Source organism: Calidris pugnax, unplaced genomic scaffold, assembly GCF_001431845.1.
Source record: "Calidris pugnax isolate Ruff unplaced genomic scaffold, ASM143184v1 scaffold44, whole genome shotgun sequence".
Taxonomy (NCBI): Eukaryota; Metazoa; Chordata; class Aves; order Charadriiformes; family Scolopacidae; genus Calidris; species Calidris pugnax.
The window spans coordinates 5,431,300-5,456,804 of NW_015094506.1; the positions used below are offsets into that span (position 1 = coordinate 5,431,300).

The window sequence follows — 25,505 nt, forward strand, 5'->3', positions numbered from 1 at the left end:
TTTTTTTTTTTTTTTTTGGCAAAGAACATCTCTTGCTCTGCCTTCAGACCAAGAGGGTCATCGTATGTGCACTGTGATGCCTCAGCAGGGGAGCTGTTAGCCACCTGCAAATCCTTTCCTATTCCTGGAATATGTAGTTAGTGTGATGTGCTGCTGGGACCAATGCACTTCTGAGAGGAGTCTCCATTACAGATGGCTAGTGAAGAGACAAGGGCTGAGCCTTCTTGATCTAGATTTAGAGCCATGTAGGTTTAGATTGCACATCTGTAGTGGCAAGAGCACCTTGCTGGAGTACCAGAGCTCAAAATGCCTGCTGAACTATCTTTAGGCCCAAGTTATGTGGTACTAGATGTCTGTCTTCCCTGCTTAAGGTAGAACTGCTTTCTGCCCCATAGGCAGATGTTGGTCAGTCTGCAAACACACAGAGCTTGGTGTCCTGTTCAGAACAAGGAGTTTCACAGGAAGGAAATTAGGCAGATAGCAAGGACATCCAGGCTGTCTTTAATGGGAGAAAGAGGAAATGATTGTACCTGTACTAGGGTATCTCACCATCAAACGCAAAAGGAATTCTGAATTGCCAGGCACCACTGTGTCACTGTGCCCTCCTCTGGTAGTATTTGGAGAAGACCACCACAACAGGTTAAGGCTTAAAGGCAGATTTTGAGTTCCAAGTGGTTTCCATTAGCCATTAGGCAAATGATTAACTCTGATGCTGCAATTGGATTCTGGCTGAAGTCAGTAGGATGTTGTGTGGGAACAAGAGCCAGTACATGGATAGTTGCTTATAAATCTGAGACAAAGCAGGGAACTTCTAAGATTTCAGTGGTGAGCAAGGAGAGGGACTGTTCAGTGTCATCTGAAGAGTAATTGGAAGAACAATACAAACTGCAGAGACAGGGCAGTGCAGAACTAGTAGCTCTGTAACTCTGGCCTCCCAAGGAAGAGCATAGAAGCTCTCTGACTCTGCCATCTCTGGGGAAAGCACATTAGTAAAAAAAAAATTATGTGAAAGGAGTGAAAGGAAATCTATTTTTCCTCCTGCTATCAGAGAAGAAAACTATTTTTTCCAACAGTGAACATAAGATTTTAAAGACTTCTCTCCTTTAACAGGGGGATCTGTTCTCAGTGTCTCAGGATCACCCAGCAAACAGAAATCTCAGCAGAATTCCTCAGAGACAGGGCCAGCTCTTGCTCAACACCCTGGAAAGTTTCAGAAATGCTTGCAGGTGAGGACAAATCAGGGAGGTGGGCGGTGTGTGTCTCCGTGTCCGTCCATCCTTCTGTCCTAATAACTGAGTTCCTCTACCCAGCCCCACCAATGAAATGTCACAGGTGAGTTCAATGCATGGCACTTGTCAGGGAAACGAAAGAGGGAGGGATATGTAGTGATAGTGAAAATTTTGTGACACCTCTATGTGTCTCCCAGGGAGTTTCCCTGGGACTTACCAGTTCGTTTGGCCTTTGAGGAACTACTTGAAAAGTAGCCAAAATTGGTGACAATGTACGAATGGTTGGAAGATATGTGTGAAACCATATTCCTGTGCCCTGGGGCACGTGGTCTCACTGCTGAATGGCATTAACCATTTAACAGATGTGTATCTGCTCCAGATGCTGGCCTTGGATTTGCTCTTGTCTGCAACCTGTTACTGCAAGTGGGTTTATAGGCACCAATTTTTCCTATTTTTCTGGGTGAGAGCTCTCTCTCACCCTTAGCTGCACAGCAGATGGCGGTCTGTGAAGCTGGATCTGTTGTTAGGGAAGTCTGGCCAGCTTAGTTTTTTTGCCTTGCATCACTTGCATTTGGTTTGGTTGAGATAATTTAGTTTGAATCAGGTGTCCTCGTCTGCACTGACCCGGTGTCTTGGGTTGGTGTTACAGGGCACTCTGGTTCTGTCACAGATTTTAAATTGGCTGAATGGTCCCCTGGCTGGTTTTCATGAGGTTTGCTGTGTTGTGCTCTAGGCACTCTGGCCTGGATGAGAACTTTTAGTCTTGCCACACTAGGGCTTCCCACAGCAGGTACTTTGCAGAAACTAAGTCTTCCTTTCCCAACTTGTACTGTTGTGCAACATTGCTGACTTTTAATAGCTTCACTGTATGTGATTGCCAGATTCCTGTGTTTCCAAGCCATCAAGTGTTAGTAGGGTCCTTAATGGTGAAAGTTGTGATGGAAATGTAGTATTTCCCAACTTCCTTTACAGAGTGAGGAGGATTCCTCTCTCCTCTGGTATCCACTTTGTTTTTGTAGGTTAGCAGTGGAATTTCAGAGTGACCCCATGGCCCAGGAGAACGCTTTCACTGCCCCCAACTCTGAGAGCAAGGACACACTGAGCAACTTCTCAGAGTTCCTGTTGAGGATTTGTGATGGTCTCTGCATCCCCATGGTCATGGTAGGGTTTTTTTAAACTTGGTCTATTCCTTGAAAGTTGCTTTCGAGTACCAAGAGTGAGTTGCACATGTGTTTTATGGGGAAGAGAGCATATAGAGTAAACCAAGAACAGCTGTGGCATTTGCCACCTCTCCAGAGCAAATGTGGCATTATGTTTATGGAAAATGGGAGCCTACAGTCTCAGGGTGGAGAAATTCATAAAAGATTCCATGTAGATGGCGGTGTCTTTCTTCAGACTGTGCAATCCCCATAGCCTGCCTGCCATGTTATCTAATCCATGGCAACTCTGGATGTTGCAGAAAATGAAGAGAACAATGGAAATGTTGTTTCTCCTTCTGCCACTTTTTCAAAACTTTCCTGTCCCAGAAAGAAGAGTTATTATGCATCTGCAATTTTGTTTTCACGCTTCTTTCCAGAAGGTATTGAGGAAGCTGCCCCATATGCAAAGCAAGAGCAGTACTAAGCATTGTGTCTCAATAAGGCCAGGGACAGGGGTTAAAAAGCAACACTGGAGAGTCACTTGTACTTTCGTGCTCCATACAGACCCGTTACTAAGACGCTTTGAGCAGAATTGTCAAAACAATGGGACTCTTGTTGTCATTCTCAATGTTGAGTAAATTTTGTTTGTGCATGAATTCTTGCAATTGTTAGGAGCTTGGAGAGGTTTTGGTTTGTATTTTTTTGACCAATTTCTTGGTAGGCAGCTGCAGCAGCATTGCTGTTCTCCTCCCTGAAGGGAGGGTGCAGTGCATGTCCAGTTTGGCAAAGCCGGAGTCGGTGTGCTGTTTCTTGCTCACTGAACTTGGGTAAAAATTAATGAACTGTGAGAAAATTGTCCAGTGACCTTCTACAAGAGCGAGTTGAGTCATTTAGGGCTGGTCTCTACAGAGACCTTAAATGCCTGTGTTTGCCACTACTGAATAAAATACTGAAGCACAGGTGTTAAGTGTTACTGAAGTCAGCTGCACTTAAGCTTATGTCCTACATTGTATGCCACACTGGAGAATTAGCCAAATGACCTGTAAGAACAGTTATGTCGAGGGCAATATGGGGAGTAATGACAGTCGCTGTGCATTAAGGCCTAACTGGTTGCCAGCTGGAATCCGGAAGAAGTTTCTTGCTTGATGTAATGTCTTGCAGAGTTAGAAGCACAGCTCGTAACGTTGGAAGAGGGGAGTGTTAGTTGCTTTCAAAGTGCTCTGTAAGCCCGGGTACTTACTGCCAGGCATTTTGGTAGAAGAACTGTTACTCCACTTGCTTAGATTTAGAAATCTAACTTTCTGGGTGGGCAGGAGGCCAAAAGAAAGCTGCTGCTTTCAGTGCTTATTGCATGTCACGTACCTGATCTTTTCTTCTTTACAGAAATACCTGGAAAGGGCTGTCAGCCCGTCAATGATGGAGGTTTTCATCTCATCACTTAATACCCTCTTTACAGTCATGCCAAATATGCGGAATAAGTTCTCCAAAAAGCTGGGTATGAGGGTAGTGTGGGATCATGTTCTCTGTGCACTTAACTGATGGAACTTGCTGCTACTGCATATTACTGAGGCAATGAGCTTAACGAGACTTTCTGTGGAGGATTATATTACATGTTTATATGAGTAAGAATAGAGTGCGCAGTCATGTTCAGCAGCAAGTTATTTGGTCTAGCAATGGTGATGGGACAGATTTTATTTTAGATAAGTAAGTTGTGTCAGCTTTACTCTTTCCTCTGGAATATTCAGAATTGGGTGTTCTTGTAGAGAGGGATTATGCTGAAATTAGTGGTGCGTTTTTATATGTAGAAATCCTATTTACTCTGTATTCCTTACTCTTGGCACAGCAGAGTGGTGATGTATGGAATTCCTCTATTCTAAATGCGTGAAACTGGCAAATCTTAGCTTCTCTTCCTGAGAAGAAAACTAAATCTTCCCTCCAAACCAAACTTGGAGTAGTTTGCTTTGGAGAAGGCCTAGCAAATGTATTCTTACTGAGATGGCCTGCCCTCTTCACCAGGTTTGCATGGAGATATGTGGGGATGATTATGGGACCTGCCTGCTCTTTTCCCTTATTGTACACATTCTGTATTCCTTCGACATTTCTGCCTTGCTTTCTGTCTAGCATCCTCCTCCTTCATCCGACTGACACTGGAGCTGAAGGCCAGGTTTTGCTCTGTACAAAGGTATTGTGATGTGTGTATTATATGAGTAAAAAATTTCCAGATGGGAAAGCAGATCATAACTTACCTAATGCACCTGATCAGGCAAGAGGGGAGGCTGAAGGACTCAAGAGTGTTTGTATCTCATTGCAAAATGTAAACAGCAACTGACAATGGAAAAGCTGGATGTGGGAGAAAGGAGAAGCAGTCGGGTAGGGGGCGGGTGGATTTACACAGCTTTGTGAGGATTCTGTGCTTCATCGTGAGCTGCACAGATAGAGATAAAGCAGCCTGACTGTGGAGTAGTCAAATCAGGGGGTGTTTTGAAAAGAAGTAACAGTAGCATCAGTTCCATTTGAGCTCTGGCTTCCTAGGCACATATTACCACTATCTCTGTTCCTTGCAGTGTGATAATGTATAAGAAATGGGAGGGAGGGGGAAGACTTCAGCCGCAGAAATTGCAAAGAATCTTCTGTAGCTGAGGCTAGAATTTCTAGATTGAGGAGCACTTGAGGGGGACTTTCTGTGGATCTGCAGAGATGTTTTACCTCCTCTTTCCTGTGATGGCATCTTATTAAAAGAGTACACAAAATACACAGCAGTCCAGGTTACCACTGTGGAAGTTGGGGATGTTTGTGCCTGTGAATGGTGTGTGAGGGGAGTGATTTAGGCCTCTGAATACAGTAGTGTGGGGCACCAAGGATGGTGTGTTACAGTGCAAAGATGTTTGGTTATATCCTACTCTGCAAGGAGGTCAATTGGAGAGAGAGAGAGAGAAATACCTGGAGATTCACCCTTTAGTTAACATGTTGGCATTCTTCATTGTTCATTCCTGGAAACACCATTGCTCAAAAATCTCCTTATTGGTGTTAACCAGTGGAATCGGGTATCAGGAGCCACCCTCATACACCTCCTGTTCTCTGCAGTGTTAATGATAATTATAAGCATACCCCTCTGTATTCCTGTTGTCACAAGGTATGTGAGCACATTCACTGTCATCATCACTATTGCATGTGCCACATCTGTGAGCTGACTGTCCTCTGGGAACTCGTCATCTTCCTGGAAGCCCATGTTGGCTCCTGGAGTCTTGCTGTGACGGGGCAGATGCTTGTATGTGATCATTCAATAAACTGAGGTTCTGGCAGACAGCATGTGATATTAGAAATATGAAGGGGATGTTTCTAGCCTTCTTCACTGTATCTCTCTGCTCTTCTTCACAGTAATCCTGCCTTGAATCAGGCCTGTTCCAGCTTCCTCTACAGCTTGTGCCTGAGCCTTTATTCTGCCACAGAAAAGGAGAGAACTTCTTCTCAGGAGGGCAAGTTTGGGGAAAGATAAATTGATTTATTTAGGTTGAGGCCCTGCCACCGTCTGTTTAGCCAGTAGGTGCAAAAATAATAATAATGAATGAAGAGATGAAGGAAGAGGGAAGGGAGGACACACATAAACTCTAGTAGAGAATTTTTTCCCTCAGCTTTTCTAAAAGCTGGTCCAGCAAGGAGATAACACCCAAGTAATGCTGTTTGGAACCCTATCTGAAACAATGTTTTTCATCTGCCTATAGTTTTATTTATGTAGTGACATTTATTAGCACAACTGTGTATGGCTTAATTGAAACAATACTACTTGCCACATATTCACCCATATCTGCAGATTAAGGTAATTTTTTGCTCCGGTATATTCTATAAAGCTTTCCTGTCTATACTGTAACTTTCCATGATAGGTAAGTCCCAAATAAATGAGATGAAAGTTTCCACATCACAGAAGCCATTTTTCCCACTGGCAGTGGTTGGTCTCCATACGGGCAGCATCAGCAAAGAGCTGGAAACCTCAAACAGAAGTGTTTTTTCATCCTCAAAGCCAGCTTCATTAAATCAGGTCTCGCACCTCTACTGATGCCAAATCATAGAAGTGTGCTTGCTGTATGCAGACTGTGGGGTAGTAGGTTGCCTTTGATATTTCTTACATTAGGAGCTTCCCTAATTTAAAGTGCTTGAGTTAGGACAGGCAGATGCTTCCATCCACCTGTTCCACTCTGCTTTGTCATAGACATTCCTCATCACTGCCTGCCTGCTCATATTAGTTTTATTTCTAGAACAAGAGATGTCTGAGCTCCTGCAGAAGGGTCTGCCTCAATTAAATTACACTGTTGCTGAAAGCCTTCTCCTTCTGGCTGAAACCCCTGAGCCTTTCTCTTTGGATCAGTCTCTTTGCAGCCACCAACATTGCTTCATACTACTCTTATACTTTTCCTACACCCTTGGGGACAGGTGAGCCATGAGAATACAAGGCAAATGGTTTTGTGGCCTTTACATACCATGTGCTGGTGAGTAAAGCATGTCTAATGTTATTGTTTCCACTCCAATCTCCTTGAATGCAGGTTTGTCCCAGAAGCAGAATTATTTTTAGCCATAAAAAATTTCCTCATATCAGCACAGGACCATGGAGACTGTCCCCCTCCGTACATACTCAGAGCTGCTTTTTACCTCCTTGCTGTCTGTCAGGACAAAGGCAAAGCCCTGGACTTGGTAAAAGCAGATTTCATGCCTACCTCTTGGATGCTTTTTGTTGAAACTAAGGTTTCTCCCCACTCCCATCAACCCTCTTGCAGAAAGTATTTTGACATAGGTGGTGAGCAGTGAATGAGCGAAGAGCGCGCAGTGCAGCTACACTCTGGAAAGTTAACTGTGAAAAGCCACTAGGGAATATAGATTTGACTGAATAAACTTGTGTATGTGTGGGAAGTGTAAATGTGTTGGATAGGGTGTGAATTCACATACGGAATATAATAAATTCCATAGCTTCAGTCTCCTGAACACATCTACAGCCTCTGCAGCAGGCTTCCTAGTGTTCCCATATGGCTTTTTGCTGCTGCTGCACAGCTTTGAGCACTATATAAAGCCTACAAGTTTCTTAGCCTTTGTGATGCAAATGGGCTTCACAAAATGATGTTTAACTGATATATTTGATTGTCTACTTTAAAGGCAGTGTGACTCTTTCTCACAGTAAACTCTCATCACTTCAGCTTTTTGATATTCAGTATCTAGTGATTATTTTGTTCTCTCTCCCCCTTTCCCTCCCACACGCTTGCCAGAGGTCGTTGTGTACCATAAAGAGGATCCTGAATAATCTTCCAGATCTGAGCTTTGTCTACGTCCATTGTCCTCTCCTGCTGAAATTCTTCCTGCACTACCCTGAACTTACGGGGAGATTTGGACACCAGGTCCTCCAACTCTGGTTTTCCTGGGGAGACTGCAAGCAAACTGAGACTGAAGAAGCTGGTTTTGGTGTGTCTGATCAGCTGGACACTGCTAACCCATTACTTCCCATTCTGAAGAGCAATTCCAGCATTTTACTTATTTTACTGGTATGTGACTTTCACAAGAACAGGCTGCTATCTTGGCCCTGATTTAGGGGACTTTTTGGCTCTTAGTGCTGTTATAAGGCCAAGGATTCTGCTGGAAGAGCCCATGTGTGTATACACAGACTTCCACTTCCCAGGGAAGCCTGATAGGAAAACTAGGACTGTGCATGTGTGTTAGCTCTTTCTCTGTCATCTATCCACTGTGATAGAAAGAGACCTTTTGAGAGTTGGCTAGGAAGAGATCTGAAGGTTGCTGGTGCTGTATTGCATGAAAAACCCCATTCCTTCCTGTATGCAGATATACAGCTGGGTGCTCCAGCTTCTGTGGCAGCCTTTCAACAAGCTGTTTTGCTAATATGGGAGTGATGGTTTGCTTCTGATAGATGAGAAGGCTATGAGGAACAAAGAACTTCAGAAAAGCAGTGTGCAGAGAACAGGTTTTGAGGGCACAGCTTTCTGTTTGCTTGGGGTTTTAATTTTGTTTGCTTTTGGCTGGAGAGCCTTGTCAGGGATTTTTGCAGTACTCTTGAGTTTTCAGAACTGCAAATAACATGTTTTATTGCTCTTAAAAGATAAAAATCTTGGGACAGGGAAAATTAATGAGTGTGGGTGAGAAAGGGGCCTTGAAGTAGCAGAAATAGTGTGTTTGCCTTTGGCTGGCATAATGAGCTCTGTTAAGCTATGTAATCATAACAGAATCCAGGTCCTGATGGATGCTTGGAGGCTTTCTCTCACTTCCACCACTCCCAGCTGCACTGTCACCCCTCCCCATCAATGGTCATTTGTCCCATGACTATTCAGCTAGTCACATAGTAAATGCTTGTTAACATTTCCACACAAGAACATGAAATTTGCTTGTAAAGGCAAAAACTAAGAGTTGTGATGTTTCTTCTCCAGCATGTTAGAGAAATTGAAACTATATGTCATTGAGAATAGAAACCCATGTCAGCAGACAGTGAAGAAGCAAGGTTTGATTCTGAGTGGGCAGCCATTGGGCATTGCAGACTGGCATGTTCTGATCTAAGAGGCTATGAAGTAAATTTTAATACCACAGATTACTGAAATGACTGACAGGAGGGCTCTCACTTAGGGAAGTTCTTTCACAGTTAGGTTGATATTGCAGAGTAGGTAGCAACATCCAGGCATTTGATCCATCCCTTGCAGAGCATTAGTAGAAGCAATCATTGAGATGACATATCAGTACAAATTAAGGAGAAATGTCCTGTGAGACTTGCCTATGCTGTTACCTTTGGCAGTAGTTCTGGAACCTATCACTCCATAAACTAAAGCAGATGTATATATCACAGATCTATCAATAAGCAAAAGAGAAACAGTGGCTCCTTCCCTGAGTGGTACAGCATTCCTGCTTTGCCTTTTCTGTCTTGCCATGTACTCTTGCAGAAATAAATTAATTTAGGTCTGTCCTGGTCTTTAGAGTTGTAATAAATCACAGGCTTTGACAATTCACCTTTCAGCTGGGGAAGAACATAATCAATCTGAATTTAGATGGGCTAATAAAACAGTGCAATGTCCTAGGATAAATATACTGTCAGATGTAAACAAAATTTATGAGGTGAATAACCTCAGCCTGAGAATGCACTAGTAAAATGGAAAGGCCTCTGCATGGTACAGTGAAACAAAAATGAATGTCCTTCCAAGGATGATTTATTTGCTGATTTTCTTTTAATAATTGTCTAGATTAGATAAAACAGATGGTTAGTGGCTTCATCTGAGACCTTGAGCTCCTGAGTAGGAAGGAAGGTGTTAACACAGTGATCCATTTACCAGGACCAGAAGGCTGTGGCCCTTGGTTAGTGCCATTTTGTGCTGTGTCTGTTCACCTGGGGGTGAACGTGGTTGTGATCGCACACTGTTCTACTTGTCTTCTCCATGCTCCAGGTCTCAGCTGCTCTCTCAGAGAATGGAGATAGGCTGACTGACGTTAGATTACATTCCTGGATGTCATATGGAGCAGATCTGTATCAGCAAAACTGATTGTGCAGACAGCTCCCTGTCCCTTACTCATGAAGGTCTCAGATATGGGCAGGAATCAGGCTTAGAGGTGGAGAGGTTCTTCTGGCACAGGCAGTCTGTTCTTACCTTAACTGCTTTCCTTGGGTACGGGGTCCCACAGCTATTTCCTCTCCATCATCCCAGTCTGCATAACTACTTTGTGACAGGGGAAGGCAGCGGGAAAAGGCAGTAGGCTGTCCTGGCAGGCTCTAGGCTTGGTTGCTGAGACCAGTTTTCTGCTTACCTCTTTCAGCTGTACCATTTGCAGTGCAGTAGCCAGGACTACTGGGGGAGGAGAGGGAAGGTAGCGCTGGCATAATACATGTTAAGAGGATCATATTATGTCAGCACTAACAGGCGTTTTCTGCCTGATCTTTGTGGAACTGCATCTGTACATGCTGCGCAGGCGAATTTTATGTTAAACACCCTAACAACAAAAGTACGCCCAAATTAATGCTACTGGCTGTGGAATTCAGCTCAGAGGCTCCAGACAGAGCTCTGTAGTCAAGAAGCAAGCTTGGGGGCTGAATGCTGTGTACACGACTCTTCCATTTTCTGTGACTGAGTGATTGCCTGTCTGGTTTGTGTACGTTTCATGCAGTTTAGCTGTTATGTTGCTTCTGCAGATAGGAGGCTGCCAGCCTTTTGAAAATGAGTAACTATGGACTGACTCATAAGCTTGAATTTAGGTACACATCTTTAATATGCAACCTGATTTTTCAAAACAAGGAGAGTAGAAGTGCCAGAGGCTCTGTGCTCTTGGAAACAGGGCCCTGGTTTAGGATCTCACTTGTCTAAAACCGTGACATTAAATGTGTGTTACTCGTACACTTGTGTGCTGGTCAGGAGTCGCATAGCCAAATCATTCTTTAAACGGGATATTACTCAGAGGTGCCTATCAGAGGAGAGTCCATCTGCTTTATTCAGTTATCTATTTAATCAGGGCTTACTTAATCTGAATGGTGCTTTATTAGGCTGTTTCCCAAGGCACTAGATTAGCATAATGGTATTAAATAGCAGTGACTTGTGCCTAATCATGGCAGAAAGGTAATGTGTGTGCTTCTTCCCTCGCAGGACCTGGTCTGCTCAAGCTCTGTGGAGGTGGCTTGGAAGGTGTTGATGACTCTAAGGACCTTCCTGGAAAAAAATGAGGATGTCCTTGTCTGTGACCTCCTCCGGAGTCAGTTCCTACAGATTCTGCAGCAGCTGCTGGTAGAGAGCAGCTCAGCCTCCTTACAAGGTGACTCCCTTCTGTGTCTTGGTCTTCCTGTAAGATCAACTAGCAGGGTAGATGGCTGAAGGGATGCAGTCTGGGATTAAGTGTTTTTGAACTGCTAATGTAGCTTCAATACTTACCTGCACGAGGAAATCTGTGGACAGAATGTGCTGATTTAGTTTCCTTCTCCAGCTATTCTTGTTTTGAAGTGATAGAGTCTATTTCTGATTTAGGTTGTTCTGGCTTCAAACTGTGATTGTTAAACAAAGGCAAGGTTTTCTTATAGTGTGGTAAGTGTTCAAGTGGACAGCTGTGCTGGTAAATCTCCCAGCTTGAACAGGGGCTCAACTGGTGGCTGAAAGACATCCTCCTTTTTGCCTCTTTTCTGTGCAAAACAAACAGCTTGGTGTGCCTGAGTACACTCGGTTCCCAGGGCACAGGGACCGGGATCAGAAATTGTTTGAATCATTCATGATTCATTGATCTCCAAACAGGAACCGTAGTATCACCAGATCTCATAATTCTATTCAATCTCTCAAAGATTTAGCAGGATTGTGACTAGGGGAAATCCCTCTGTTTTCCTTACTAGCCCTGGCTGCAGAGATGGGACTGTTGTCTCGTCATGAATGGTACTGTGCAAAGCAACCTGTGAGCTTGAACTGAAAAAGGGAGCAGTGCTAGGATTTCCTTGGCTCCCCTGGGATAGGGACCCAGCACAGCTTTTGGTTGTTCCTGAGGGGGCTGCTGACACTTGTAACAGCCTTGCTCTGTTTGGAGTGTTTTGCTGTGCAGCAGTTGGGATGGAATCAACAATAGGGAAAGTGGTTTTGCCTTATCTCTAGCAAAATCGGTAGGCTGGAGAAGAGGGGGCTTGAAAGCACGAGCATCACAGAGCATAAGGCTACAAAGTTATGGATAAAGAAGGCAATGTTGGCATCGCCAGATCTGATATTGTTTGGAATTGTGGTGTCCCTCTGTCACTGACCTAGTGGTGCCAGGGGCTGTCGGGAGGTAGATAGTCCATTTCCTGTTGCAGGAGTCAGACCTATTCCTCCAAACTGCTGGTGATGGAGACAGGACACTGGGCTAGAGTGGCTTTTGCAAGATTAGAGCCCTTCTGCTGTGTCTAGTATCCCCAGCTCCTCTTCATACTGTGTCTTGAACTCGTTAGCTGAGTTACTGGCAGCCCCATCCAGAAAGTCAAACACCAGATGTACTCTGGAGACATGACTTCTTTGTCTCACAGCACACAGGCAGCTCTCTGTGAGGCCTGGGGCAGATAAATCCGGGGGATCTTCATTCCTGGTCAGACAGTAGCCTGCTCTTACTTAACAAGAAGGCCCAACAGTGGGACTCCATCAAGAGTATGTTAACATTAAAGACACCTGTAAATGTTTTCTCCTCAAAACTGAAAACTCCTGAGCCCTTGTGAAGACATTTTCTGGAAGCCATGGTTGCTTGCTGTAGGTATGGTTATATACAATGCAAAGCACTGTTTACAGGGCTGCAGAAGAGGGAATATATTAGGGAGAGGGTTGCCCTGGGGACTTGGTGGTCTGACCAGCTCCACTCTCCTCATGACCTGACATGTGGGGCTCTCACCTCTACTGTCTCTGCTCTGCTCTGTGGGGCAGGACGGACATAATTTTCTGGCCTCACAACATGCTGGAGAACAAACGCCGTGCAGCCAAGTGCTCTGAGGTGCTGGGCTGGTGTCAAAGCATGGGCTACCATTTACTTGACGTTACGGTCAAGTAGATGGGAAGAGGGCAGTCTGCAAAGGGATAGTGACTTCTAGCTTATTAAAGGTGTCGATTTGAATGTGCGGTGACCATGCCCCTTACATGGTTCACTAAGTCTGTAAAAGACCCTGGCCTCCTTTTCTTCCCACCTTTTATCTAGTTGTTCCTAGAATGATGTTAGCAGGATCCAGCATGTTAATTCAGGCCAACCCACAGTGGCAGAAAGGGGGCCTGATCCAGAAGGGACTGTAGAGGTGAGAATTTAGTTGGGAACATGTATATGTGTGTGTTTGTAAAGGAGGAACATGTTCAGCCCTAACCCACACTCATTTTTGAGCTGGAAAATTACCAATTCTTGGCATGCTTTAAGGTACAACAGTTTAGAGTTCACTGAAAAGCTAAGCTGTCTGTGCCTTTCTTCAGCTAACAGGAACCTGCCTGTTTTGCTGAGCCTCCTTTTCCTGGTGCAGCTGCGGAGCAAGGGTGTGAGGGAGCTGGACAGCACAGACTTCAAGCTGCTTCATCAGGGTGAGTCTGTGCATCCATCTTCTCCCAGGGAGCTTGATTTGTATTTGTTAATTGTTCCATAAGATGATTAGGGCTGGCTCTTTGTCCTTTGAGAGAAGGTGTACCTTGCATTACAGTTGCTTTGAGATAGTTTCATAGCTAGAGCATTGTAAAGAGCCCTGATTACAGTTCAGTCAACTGAACCCAGTTTCTCTGCCTCTTGCTTTTATAATACATTTGTTGTCTGAAACATCATAAGGTGGACAAAGTATTCTCCTGGCCATGAAATGATTTCGCAGTCTGTGACTGTTGTTGACTTGGCACATGACAGTATTGCTGTTGTGCTTTCTGAAACATCCTTCCCTGTTCACACTTGCTTAATATACTCCTGTGGGCTTCAGGCCACAGTGATGTCCTGTGAACCAGCCATCAAGGACCAGCAGCCTAGTAAACCCGGGCTCTCCCTGGAGTATGAGTCCAGAGTATATGGGTCCCAACCAGCTGCAGGACTTGCCCAATTCACCCCAGTGACATAGAAGAGTGGGCTGTGTTTGTTTGCTTACCATACTGTGACCTGCTGTCTTGGCTGGTGATCCTTACTTGGTGACTTCTCCCTTCTTCATTGGGTATTGGATGTTCATGCAGGCTGTAAAAAAAGAATAGATACTAGAGGGAAGTTCAGCTGATCCATCCTCTCATCTCTTCTCTGCTCTGACAAATTGATCTTTTCAGCAGACTTTGAAGGATTATCTCCTTCAATTTGAAATATTCCGTGTCTCGGGGCTGCCTGTGTTGCCCTGGTAAAGAAGCAGTTTTTCTCAGACATCCATTAGCCAAGGGAATGGGGGGTGTGGAAGAAGCATGTCCTCTTTATACAAGCCCTTTTTAGCTGCTGTGATTTCAGAGCACAGCTCAGCTGCTCCAAGGAGTCACAAGCTCCTTCTGCTCTTGCTTTATGCTCTGTATTTTTCAAAACAGCCCTGCCCCAGCCAGCCCCTTCATTCCCTGCTTGGCTCCCCTGGCTATGTTCTTCAGGGGTGGGTGTGCAGGGCACTCTCCTCTGATGAGGCCTACGTGAAACCAGCTTGTAGATGGAGGGCGAGTGGAGAGGCGTGTTGATGTGTGTTTTCTGAGAATTGCTTACTCAGACTTTAAGCTCTTCAAAAGATCTCCTATGACAGTTTTGCTGAGCCCTGCAGTCCTGGATTTCCCTTCCAAACTCTTGCTAAATGTTGTTGCTAAGTGTTTGGTGCTTACAACAAGCATGGCACATTTATTCCTTGTGTGAGCAGAGCTGGTGAGAATGGAGGAGCAGAGCTCTCCATGCCATTCCCCAGTCTGGTCACCATGTGAGACAGGCACACGGCTGTTTATGGTTGACCTAGGATTAGGATCAAGCTCACTCTGTGGAAACAGGTAACTTACAGTCTGTTGTTCTTGGGTTCATTACTGCCCGATGTTGTATGTGCACATACCCTTTTCTATTCCCTTCTCTCTGTTATCATCCTCCACTGCACTGCTCGTTCTAAAGCAAATACTCTAAGGCAGTTGCCTCTTGCTTTGTCTGTACCACGCTCTGTTTATTTTCACTTCAGGTTGTGTCGCTCTTGTCTGAATTCTCTCCCTACTGACTGACTTCTTTCTCGTGCTGAGGTGCTCTGTTATGTTGGTGTCTGTGTTATGCTGGTTCTTTTGTTTCCAGTCAGTAATCTCTGTGGGAAATGCAAGCCGAGGGACACTGACCTCCTGCAGCCTTCCTTGAATTTTCTGTACTGCAGCCTTCATCAGACAACACCTTGTAGTCAACAGAGAGGTGAGGCAAGATTGTATTGATTGCTAAGTTAATCTTGGCGGGGCTGTAGCTTGGCCATCAGAGGCTGTGTTCTGTCTCAGTAGGTAAGGTGGATTTTTCCCCTTCCAGACACAGCAGTACAGTTAACAAAGACCATTTTGTATTTGGGATGAGGTTTTTTAGGTTGAGGGTTTTGTTTTGGTTTGGTTTTACTGCCTTCTGATGATTCAGGAATTGGCTGCTGAGACCGAATCACTGTATTTTTCTTGTTCATAAAACACAGCAGTGGAGATTTGGTGCCTTGTTTGAAATGTGCTGGTATTGCCATGGTTCAAAAAATTAAACAATAATAGAGAACAGCTCTAACCAACCTTCCAGCTGTGTTAGCTGAAGGCTGGTTATTTTATTAGCTGGCCGAGTGGTCGCTTGTTCTGCGGGAGATGAATACCAGCGTAGCTGGACAGCCTTACTCTGATGAGCCGTGGCAGCTGGAGCTGCCTCACTGCAGCAGGGGCGTGCGCTGCACATCTCTTCTGCTTGTCAAGCTGGTTTAACCTGTGCCATCCCATCACCCTCTCTGATTATGTTTCTCCCACACAGCAGTGGCGGTGCTGCTCTCCAATGTGCCCTTGCTAGAGCTCCTGCAGAAGGTTTTGGAGTGCACCTGGTTGCAGTCCCCTCCTTCTGAACCTGCTTACCTGTCATCTGAAGATGCCTTGCTGTGCTCTGGATGGCTGTTGGTTGCGTCCCTCTTACTTTATCAGCATCGCTACAATACTGAGGTTAGAACCACTCTAGTGTTCAGATCCAGGGAATGGCTAAACATTAACAAAATAAAAATAATTCTTCATTAGCAGAGGAAAGTGATTTGCTTTGGCCTGGAATCTACTTGTCTTGGTTGCTCTTTTGTTATTGTCAACAAGTTATTCCTTGCTGGCCTTCTCCAGCAGGAAGCTGGCATGTTGTGGAAGGCTGAGGCACAGATCATTGGAGAGTTACAGAGGGGCAGAAATCCTAGGAGGAAAAGTGCATACTCAGCCCTCCTGATCCAGATCACTTTCCTCTTCAGGACAGAGCAAAATACATTTGAAGGCCTTTCTCAAAGGAAGGTTAGGGGTGGGAGACACAATTCCCATGTTGTAAAGTGCTTTTTTTGGTACTAAGATGATCAATAGTGGAACAGTCATAATCCAAACCTATTGGTAGCGAGTGCTCAGTATTAGCAAGCTTATATGAATGTGGACAGCTGTCATTTTATTTGATGCTTTGCAGTCTGACAAGAGAGTTAAGCTGGAGTTGTCCACTGATGATGGAATTACAACTTTGAGGAAGGCATTTTCTAATGCCAACACAAGGCGATAATGTTTCTATTTGAAGTATCTACCTAGGCCTCTCTCCCTCTCTTGATACGGAGTTAAACAGCATGCCATGAGTTGTGAGCTCTGCCCAGCAGAGTCTGTTCCTTGGGAGACATGAATGATAAAACCACATTAAGGACATGCGTGCATCTGCACAGAGAGGCAAGGGTTGGTTCTCTAATGCTGAGGGAAGACTTCTCCAAAAGGCCAAACCAGTCCAAGTCTCTATCTGTTACTTCACAGGTGTCCTGCCTCTGCTTGGGTTTTACATTGTGGGACTTGTATGGACTGTCCGCTGTGTGAATGTGTAGCAAGACCTCCCTGCCTCTGCTCTATTAACTGCTGAGCACAATTTACCTTCTCAGTTTCCAAGTCACAGCTGAGTCTGGGTGGTCAATGTTGAGCCAGTCCCAAAAGGAACTTAGTTCTAGTGGCTGGTGTTGAGTTTCTTCTTCTGGGATTGACTCTCGCAGCTCATATTGATCCTTAAGTGCAATCATTTAGTGGCTTACAAGCCTGTTGTTTGGTTTCATCAATACTTTACTGGCTTGATGTGCTATGACCTGCGATCCAAAATCCTTCTTGCACCAGTGTTGAGAAGAAGCCACAGATGCAGGTAGCAAAGGGAAGTGGTTCAAGGATGCTTCAGCATTTCTAAGCTTCAGTGTTTCTGACCTCCTGCTGTGAGAGAAGGAGAGGGGCTAAGAGGAAGACTCACTTCTTTTGCTGCTTTCTGCTGCTCAGTATTGCTGAAGCTGCCTGACTGTGTGGCTAAGGTACAGCCGTGTCTGGTGATGGCTGTTCCTCTTATCCCATGTGCTCAGCAGTCTGCCAGCCATGTGCCAGAAGGCCTGCAGGGAGTTGTGAGTGCGAGACAGGCAAATGAATTGCACTGTGGTTTGGAAGCTGTGTGGGGCTGGCAACTGGTGATGTGTGAAACTTGAGGGCCCAATGATGTGACTCTCCCTTTTGGGTCAGACTGGGGTAGTGTCTAAGGACTGAAGGTATGTAAGGGAGATTTTTACCTGGTGCAAACCAGCACCATTTATTCTCCTATGTTTCATTCTCCTCTAGGTTCACCAGACGCTCTCTCTAGACCTAACAGAAGTCTTGAATGCAGTCATCTTCAGGAAGAAGAAGCCAATCCTGCTGTTAGGTATTTTGCATGTGTTACAGGGATTTGACTGAACGCAGCTGCTAGTACCGCGTTACAGGCAACAAAGGGGAACTGGTGACTATGGGATGGGATGGTGCTGGTGCTAGTGGGAATCTGGAAGATTTGGTCCATTTGGCTTTGGGAGTACGTAACTGGTGGTGTGAACGGGCAAAAGGGAACTGTCTGAAGTTCTGCTGTGTTTGGACAAATCTTCCTTGGAGGTTGGTAGTGACATCTGGAACTGAGCATGAACTGTGATAGTGCCTCACAGAGAGGAGACTAACAAGGGAACTCATGTTGCCATTCCTGCCTGCAGGTGTCAGCAGCTGCTGGGCAACTCTGGTGGGCCCTTAAACCCAAATTTTCTTTCCTCACCTCTCCCATGCTATTGCACAGGCACCAACACAGGGCAGGGGAGAGGAAAACACTGACATGCACTAATAAGCAGCTCCCTCTCTAGTGAGCATCATGCAGTTCCTGAGAGCTGTCCTGCGACAGAACTTCTCCTCCTCTCTGCTGGTGACCGTTGGCCAAAACACAGCCCAAGGTGCTACGAGACCACAGCCATCATCACAGCAGGATGCTGCCTTGCACCCCCTTGCCACGCAGCAGGTCTTCTCGCTTGTTGTCAGTCTACAGAACCTTTTGGTGCACGTCCAGTTGCAGGTATATAAAATATGACTTTTGGAACAACACTAGTGTTGGGCTTCAAGCAGGTACACTTGGAGGAGAAACCACCCTGTTGCACAACCTAAGGGGTTGTCTTTTTTTTATCTTCTGCCTGCATTTTCCACCCCTTACAGACATGTGATGAGGAGGAGGGAAAATGCTCTTGCTGCAGCATGGCGCAGTGAGAAAGAAGGTAAATCAAGCTATGCGGTACTCCCTGCTGCTGAAACGGATAGCCGAAATTCTGTGTACTAATCTCTGTTTCCCCATCTCCTGCTCTGCAGGGATGCCACACCCATAGAGACATAGGTGGGAAAAGTCCCTTCCCCACACCCCTGGCAAGGTGCTTTTGGGGGGTGGTACATCAGTGTGCATTTAACTTGCTGAAATGATATTGGGCTCCAGGGGATAGTACATTGGTTTACATTTAACTCTCTTGAGCAATGTTGGGTTCCCATCTTATTCTTTAGAGGCTGTTACTTAATTTATTTTTTTTAATCTCAGAATGAGTAGTTGTACCTTTGTCTGGCTTCTTGATGTGACAGGTAATTTGCAGCATGTTGCATCCCGTGAAGGAGATGAAGGGTGTTATTTTCCTGTGCTGCATGCTCTTCAGATCCTGCCACTTTATGAATTTTCCTCTTGCAGTAGCTGTTGATTTTTCCCCCCCCCCTTTCTTCTTTTTTTCTCCCCTCTTGGTATTCCAGAAAGACTTGCTGCTCTCTCAATCGGTGGTTGCCTGCCTGGAAACCTTAGTGGAATACCTGTATGTGAAGAACCAGGATGTTGGTAAAGTCTTCCTGCCCTTTCTTCTCCTGGGTTTCCCTCCTGCAGTGATTTTGAGCTCTTTGATCTCCATCCAGTAATGTCCTGGAGCAGATGTTTAATGAGTTTATGCCCAATGAGAAAAATTATTTGTATGCCTAAAGTTAATCATGTGCTTTGTGGGATGAAATCACAGTGTCTGGATCCCCTGCAGACATGAGCCCTCACTTCGGCTCTGGATAGCAAGATGCTTTCCAGAAGGAAAAAAGTAATTGCCCCACCCCTGATATGGTAAGAGTGAAAAGTTTAGGAATAGAAGGCATATAGGAATAGCCTTTCACTTCCAGGCAAATTGTAGCAAATCTTTAGATCACAAGTATAGGGGACGGATGATCTGAATATGATGTGTCTTCCACGCAGACAGTGTTGGTCACAGTTTGGCCCTGAGGGAGGGGAAGGAAGAACAGTGTACTAGGTAGCCTTAGGGAATGGAAGCTGGAAATCCTAGATTTCCGGGGCGAATGCAGACCCTGGTTTCTGGAGTCCATGTCAGTCCTAATGTATACCGTGTTAGCAATATAACATAATATGCCTGCATTGTACAGTTGGAGGGAAGAATAGACCCTTCTGCTTATTGTCAGCCTCCTGCCACAAAGTCCAGGTGCTGGCTGTGATCTTAAAGTAGACAGAAAATTCTCTGTGCCCCTGACCTGCTCGATTCAGTCATTTAAACACTAAGAGAGAAAGGGACGGAGTGAATGAACACCAGACAAAAGGGACACTGGTGGGAGAGAGGAAGTGATTGAATGAAGATGTAATACTGCAGATGAATGACAGCCAGTAGCTGAAGGGAGGCTATTAAAAGGCTGGGTTTAAAAAAAAAAAAAAAAAAAAAAAAAAAAAAAAAAAAAAAGAAAAAGTAAAGAATGGCATGTTCGTGTTATGGGGAGGTTCTGCTGATTTGGGATTATGCTAATGAAATGCTACTTCAGCAACAGCTGAACCTGTCACTTTGCCTGCCTAAATTCTTACTGTGGTGCACGAGTTCACAACAACAATAGCAGGAGTCTCCTTGTTCCAAGCAGAATGGTACCCATAGCTATGTTTGACTGAAAGATGCAAGAACACTGCAAAAAGTGTGGCCTGGACTCTGCATCTAGTGGTTGCCTCCTTTGAGGCTTTCTAGAACCCTGTCTTGGTCCAGAGATTTTTCCAGATGCGTAAAGCAGGCTCAGTGCATGTAGTGGGTTGGCAAATGACAAGACAACAGATGCTCTTCCCTATCACTCCAAGGAGAGGAAGAAGAGAGATAAAGAGATTTATGAGTTTAGAAAAAAACTAATGAAATATTAATTATGAAATAAAAAAGGAAATAATGAATAGATACAATATATACAAATATATACAAAACCGTATGAAGCTCCCAGGGAGATGTCTCCAGCAGGCACTGGGGAAGTTCCAGACTGGACTCGGTGACGAATGTGAACTGGATTCTGGATCTTGATTCAGAAACCAAGAGAGAGGGATCAAAGGTAGACAAACTGACAGGGTGCTCCTCAGACGTCAGTCATTAAAGAAGGAGAGCCATTGAAGAAACCTAGCCATTGGAAAAGAAGCCAACCTAACCCCTTTGGTCTCTCAGCTTTTCTACTGAGCACAGCAGGTGGGATGGAATACCCTATTAGTCAGTTTGGGTCACCCAACCTGTACACTCCTCCCCACAAGTTAACCCCTCCATGGAGTAAACAACCAAGTCAGTTGACCCTGGTTGCTACAGCAACAAGCATAAGCAAGAACCTCTCTCACTGAACAGAAAGTTGGCTCTGCTCCACCCCAAACCAGGACAGTGGACAGTGCTGGTACCTTCTCATTTCCACCAGCTAAAAGATAACCCCAAACATTTTACCTGATTTTTCAGTGGTGGTTTCCCATAGAAAAGTTTCTTGTAGTAGCAATAGGAAAGTTACACGGCTGCCAGTGGAAGGAGGAACTTTCTGAGTCCCATGACTCAGACATGAGTTTCCGTGGTGTAACAACTTGCATCAGCTGACCTGTTGTAATTGTCCATCCCATGCAATAAATACATCCTAACCTGCAATAAGTACAAGGTAATAACACTTCAGCGTTGAGTGAGAGATTTCACGCTGTCGCAGACGGTGTCCTTGAGTCTTACCTCTGTTTATCATATATGCACCTTATTAAGAACATATTGTTTGCATTGCTGACATAAGCCTCTCTCGTCCCTGTAGTACACTCTCTGATGCAGATCCAGGCTTGGTTTGCGTAGCTAATGTTATAGGTCTTTCTTCATTCCCCAAAGAGTATTCTGCAGCTAAATAAAACCCATGGTCAGGAAATTTGTCCTCATATTGAAACCAGAGGGCATTATTTTTAAAACCCTGGGCTAAAGATATCCTGTTACTATTTTATGACATGCACCCCAGGAGAAGGTTTCTCTTCCTGTACCAGCACAAAGATGGACAAAATGTATTTTCTGCTTTAGAAGGCTATTAAGCTTTTGTCCTCGTGACTAAACTCTTGCCCAAAGAGTGACAGATTAAAAAGCAAGTCAGAACAGAGAAGAATCTCCCCTTAGTATTTCACAGCAGGGCGTCTAGAAGAGAAAACTTGGGGTCAGTACCGAAGACTGTTCTTACCCGGGTCCAGCTTGTCACTTGGCTGATTTTAAAACTGTCTTTGATTGACTTTTCCTCTCTCCCAGCTCTACATGTTGCTTCACAGCCCTGGCACCGATTCCTGCTCTTCACACTACTCAGTGGGAGCCAGAAGTCCTTTCTGCAGCCAGAAGTTCTCAGGCTTATTACTTTGGTAAGCAGGGGGAGGGCAGAGCATTCTCCATTTTTCCCAGTTTGTTGATACAGTGCACGTGGGTCACTTACTGGAACTCACCCCCTATGCACACACAATCTCAGGTACTGCTGTGGCTTTGTCTGTCAATACATTCGTGCCCCATAATAATGATACTTTCAAGTGAACTTCCCTTCCACACACTGCAGAAACTCACTGCCGTTAGTGAGCACGTCCTGTTCTTCTGGTGTTTGTAGCATTTATTTATATCATCTAGGACCCCTGGGGACAAGAGGGGAAGCCTGCAGAGAGCATGCAATTGCTGTTTCCAGTCAGGGAGAGTGGAGCTCTGCTTGGCATCAGAGCTTGTCTCCTCGTCTTTGACCTTACAGACCTGACTTTTCAGGGCAGGGAGTTACCACAGCCTACTGCCCTGCTGTTCCTGGGGCCTGCAAGCAAGAATGTGGTCCTACACTGCAGAAATGCTGAGATAAAGCCCTCACGGCACTGGATGAAAGGAAGGGGTTATGAATGTGAAGCTTATGCCTCCAAATACATGATTGGTCTGTGAATCCTTGTTATTTCACTTTTTAAAGGTTACCTGGTTCATTTAATTTCCTTGCCGACCTAAACCAAAATAAGTCTGCTTATAAGTCCGAGCACTGTCAACAGGGATATTTGCACTGGTTCTTTTATAAGTGATATAAAAATCAGGCCTGTGTTTAAGGTGCTGCAGCATCCCATTACGCAGAAGAGGTCTTTCCAGGAGATGAGTCACTGTTGGAGTCTGTGGGTCTTTCACTGTTTAATGTCTCTATTTTTTCCTTTGTTCAAGTTTCTGAGATATCAGAGCAGCAATATTATTTCTCAAAAGGAAATTAGCCAGATTCTCCAGGAGGCAGTAGAAGCCAACCTGGCAGAGCTGCCTGAGGCCACATCTCATGCTCTTCACCTCTTCCTTTGTCAGGTAAGAGAGTGGTTGACTGCCTTGGAAAACAAGAAGGGAATCCCTGGGGAATTGCTTTAGCCTCTGATGGGAGTGGTAAACTTCCTTTGAGGAGGTTATAGTAAGATGAAGAATAATCCTGCAGCTGTTAGCTTGGCTGACTGCCTTGAGGGATGTATGGTGAGATCGGAAAAAGAGTGATGCCAGCAGCTGCCTAAACTGTATTGCCATATTGGGCCACACCTTGATTCCCCCCAGAGCAAAGTTTGAAGGTCTCATTGCTCTGTGTGGAGATGAGGGAGGGAGGTACAAAGGAACAAGCCCAACAGTTCCCTGTTGGTCTGGAACTCATTCTTTCTTCTGACTGTTCAGGTTCAGAGCAGTCATTGCCAGGTGGAGCCACTGCAGTCAGGAACCATTCAGACATTGCTGGAGCGCCTCCTGGGACAGAGGAGCACTTGTGTGAAACATCAGGACATTGTGTATCCTTTGCTGGGCAGATAGATGCCTTTGATAAGGGATGTGAGGGTGGTAGGTGTAACAGAGATGGAAGGGATAATTAATCCTGCCCGTGTTCCAGTTGAAGGCAAACAGAAGCGGAAAAACCCTGAGCAGTTGGTTCTCTTGGCTGACTTTGGTATGAAAGATTTCATCATCCCCAAATTTGAGAAGCCATTTGGGATGAAGGATGGGTCTCTGCTGGGTTTGCATTCATCTGTATGAGAGAGGTGGTCTGATGAGAGGGGAGCAGGCCAGGGAGCCTGTGACTTCAAAGCAGTAACGATCCCTGTATTGATTTTCCTGGAGGATGAACAATCACTTAACCTCTGTGTGCCAACTAACGCCGGTACGCCTGCGAAGTCGTGGCAGCCCAGGGATGACTTGAGCACTTTCAAAGTAGAGCAGGCATTTGGAGACTGCTGAGCGGAGTTGCTCAGTTGTGTTCTGCTTGGCCTTAGAGTCCTCTGCTCAGAACTGAATCCTCCTCTTCCCCATGGATGGGAGGCAGGGCCTGCTCCCAGGTTACTTCTGGAGAAAGAGAGAGCTCGATGCAGTATTTGTTTATTTCTCAAACTGGCTGCTTTTGCCTTCCTGTTTTCATCACACTGCATTGCCTCAGACAGATAGCAGTGGTGGAAGTGGCCCTGGAAGTGATTTCCTCTTGGTGGGGACTGTCTCCGTTGTGGGACAGTGTCACCAGCCATCTGCAGGGTATGTGCTGGGTGGGGTGTTTGTTATCTGTGAGGAGTAGCTTGTCCTCATGCTCACCCCCAATGTGATACTAGTGCTCTGTGGTGGGATGCTCAGAGCACAAGTTGTCCGGGTGGAGACCATCCAGCCCCATGGAGTTCTTCTCCACTGCCTTTGCTTGTTTGTATGTGGGTGAGGGAAGATGGACAGGAGGTCAAGGAAGATGAACAGGAGGTCTTCTTACACTGCTGAAGTGGCTCGTCATTTCTGGGTTTTCCACATACGAAGAAACCTTCAAATCGTGGTTTTTAGGAAGGGTTTTGGATTCGGTCAAAGAGCAGCAGTGGTGGCTACCTGAATAAGGTAGTCATGAACATGGAAGATAAAATCCTCTGGTTGAAACAAGCTTTGACGTCAGTTTTGTCAAGAAAAGATTTTCTTTGAGTTCACCCCCACTGGTGTTTCTCCTATGTGGTGGTGATGGGGGTTCCATGGCTTGGGCGAGGGGTGGTTTAGTAAGGAAAACCTCCTGTCAGCAATGTGTCAGCTGGAATACCAGTGCCATGCTGGAATTTCAGACACACCTTCTATTTGGTTTCTGCTCATGTTGTCAATGACAGATGTCTGGGACGTGTGGCAGTGTCCCTCTCACACATTGGGGACTGAAATGAGAAGGTACGGTGCACGCAGCAGTGAAACAAGGCAAGAATGGAACAGGAGACCTATCCTGCCATTTATTCCCAGTGAGTAGTAGAGAGAAGATGAACGAAGGAGTAATTTGTAGCTCATGCTCAGAAAAGCCTTTGTTGAAAATCATTTATAAAGCCTGGTTACTGAAATGGCTCCTTGTTTCTTTTTCTGTGTGGGATGGAGCTTGGTTGATGCTCCTCAGCTATCAAAATACAGCACTGCCTGGTGAAAGCGATGCGGTACGGGGATGGTGGGTGCTGTGGAAGAGGCGCTCTGCCCCCCTGCCTTAGCTGGTGCTGGTGCTGCTGCGGGACGGCCCCTTTCCTCTGGGCTGGCCGGGGTGTCGGGGGGCTCAGCCAGCATCCCTGGGGGAGCAGATGGTCTGCTTGTCCCACCGGGAAGAGGAGACTTCTTCCACTTCATCCCTTGGGCTACAGCCCCTGTTGCTCCCGATCCCTTTTCTAGTCAGGGCTTTAATTAACGAGGTTCCTTCCCCTGCAGGCTCCCCCGCCGCCGGGGCAGAGCAACGGGGGCAGCCCCGGGGGGGGGGAGTCCGTCTCCCGGCCGCGGTTCCCCGACCCCAGACGGGCCGCGGGGACCCCGGCGGGGCCGGTGCCGGTGGCGGGGCGGGGCGGGAGCTCAGGAAGTGACACGGCGGGGCGGAGCGGGGAAGCGGCGGTGGCGGCGGCGGCATGGCAGCGCGGCGGGCGTGAGCGCCCATCCACGGCCCCGCTACCCGGCCCGCAGGTGAGGCGGGGGGGG

At 45.8% G+C, this 25,505-nt stretch overlaps 2 protein-coding genes across 3 annotated transcripts in view; both read left to right on the plus strand.

The window, feature by feature from the left end:
• MEI1 (meiotic double-stranded break formation protein 1) overlaps positions 1-24,874 on the plus strand; it is a 38,479-nt gene extending 13,605 nt beyond the window's left edge. Inside the window, exons 13-31 of the mRNA XM_014963740.1 lie at positions 1,111-1,226; positions 2,249-2,390; positions 3,752-3,863; positions 4,490-4,550; positions 5,747-5,844; positions 6,622-6,796; positions 6,907-7,054; positions 7,621-7,893; positions 10,978-11,143; positions 13,285-13,389; positions 15,071-15,181; positions 15,761-15,942; positions 17,593-17,674; positions 18,135-18,340; positions 19,051-19,132; positions 21,831-21,937; positions 22,752-22,883; positions 23,235-23,344; positions 24,674-24,874. Coding sequence (XP_014819226.1) covers positions 1,111-1,226; positions 2,249-2,390; positions 3,752-3,863; positions 4,490-4,550; positions 5,747-5,844; positions 6,622-6,796; positions 6,907-7,054; positions 7,621-7,893; positions 10,978-11,143; positions 13,285-13,389; positions 15,071-15,181; positions 15,761-15,942; positions 17,593-17,674; positions 18,135-18,340; positions 19,051-19,132; positions 21,831-21,937; positions 22,752-22,883; positions 23,235-23,344; positions 24,674-24,719 — 2,454 coding nt within the window. The 3' untranslated portion in view covers positions 24,720-24,874. The remainder of the gene's footprint in view (positions 1-1,110; positions 1,227-2,248; positions 2,391-3,751; positions 3,864-4,489; positions 4,551-5,746; positions 5,845-6,621; positions 6,797-6,906; positions 7,055-7,620; positions 7,894-10,977; positions 11,144-13,284; positions 13,390-15,070; positions 15,182-15,760; positions 15,943-17,592; positions 17,675-18,134; positions 18,341-19,050; positions 19,133-21,830; positions 21,938-22,751; positions 22,884-23,234; positions 23,345-24,673) is intronic.
• Positions 24,875-25,401: 527 nt separating this feature from the next.
• CCDC134 (coiled-coil domain containing 134) overlaps positions 25,402-25,505 on the plus strand; it is a 7,960-nt gene continuing 7,856 nt past the window's right edge. Inside the window, exon 1 of one of the 2 annotated variants that reach the window (XM_014963186.1) lies at positions 25,402-25,490. The gene's annotated coding sequence lies outside the window, so the exon portion shown is untranslated. The remainder of the gene's footprint in view (positions 25,491-25,505) is intronic. The other variant, XM_014963185.1, reaches the window with a different exon arrangement.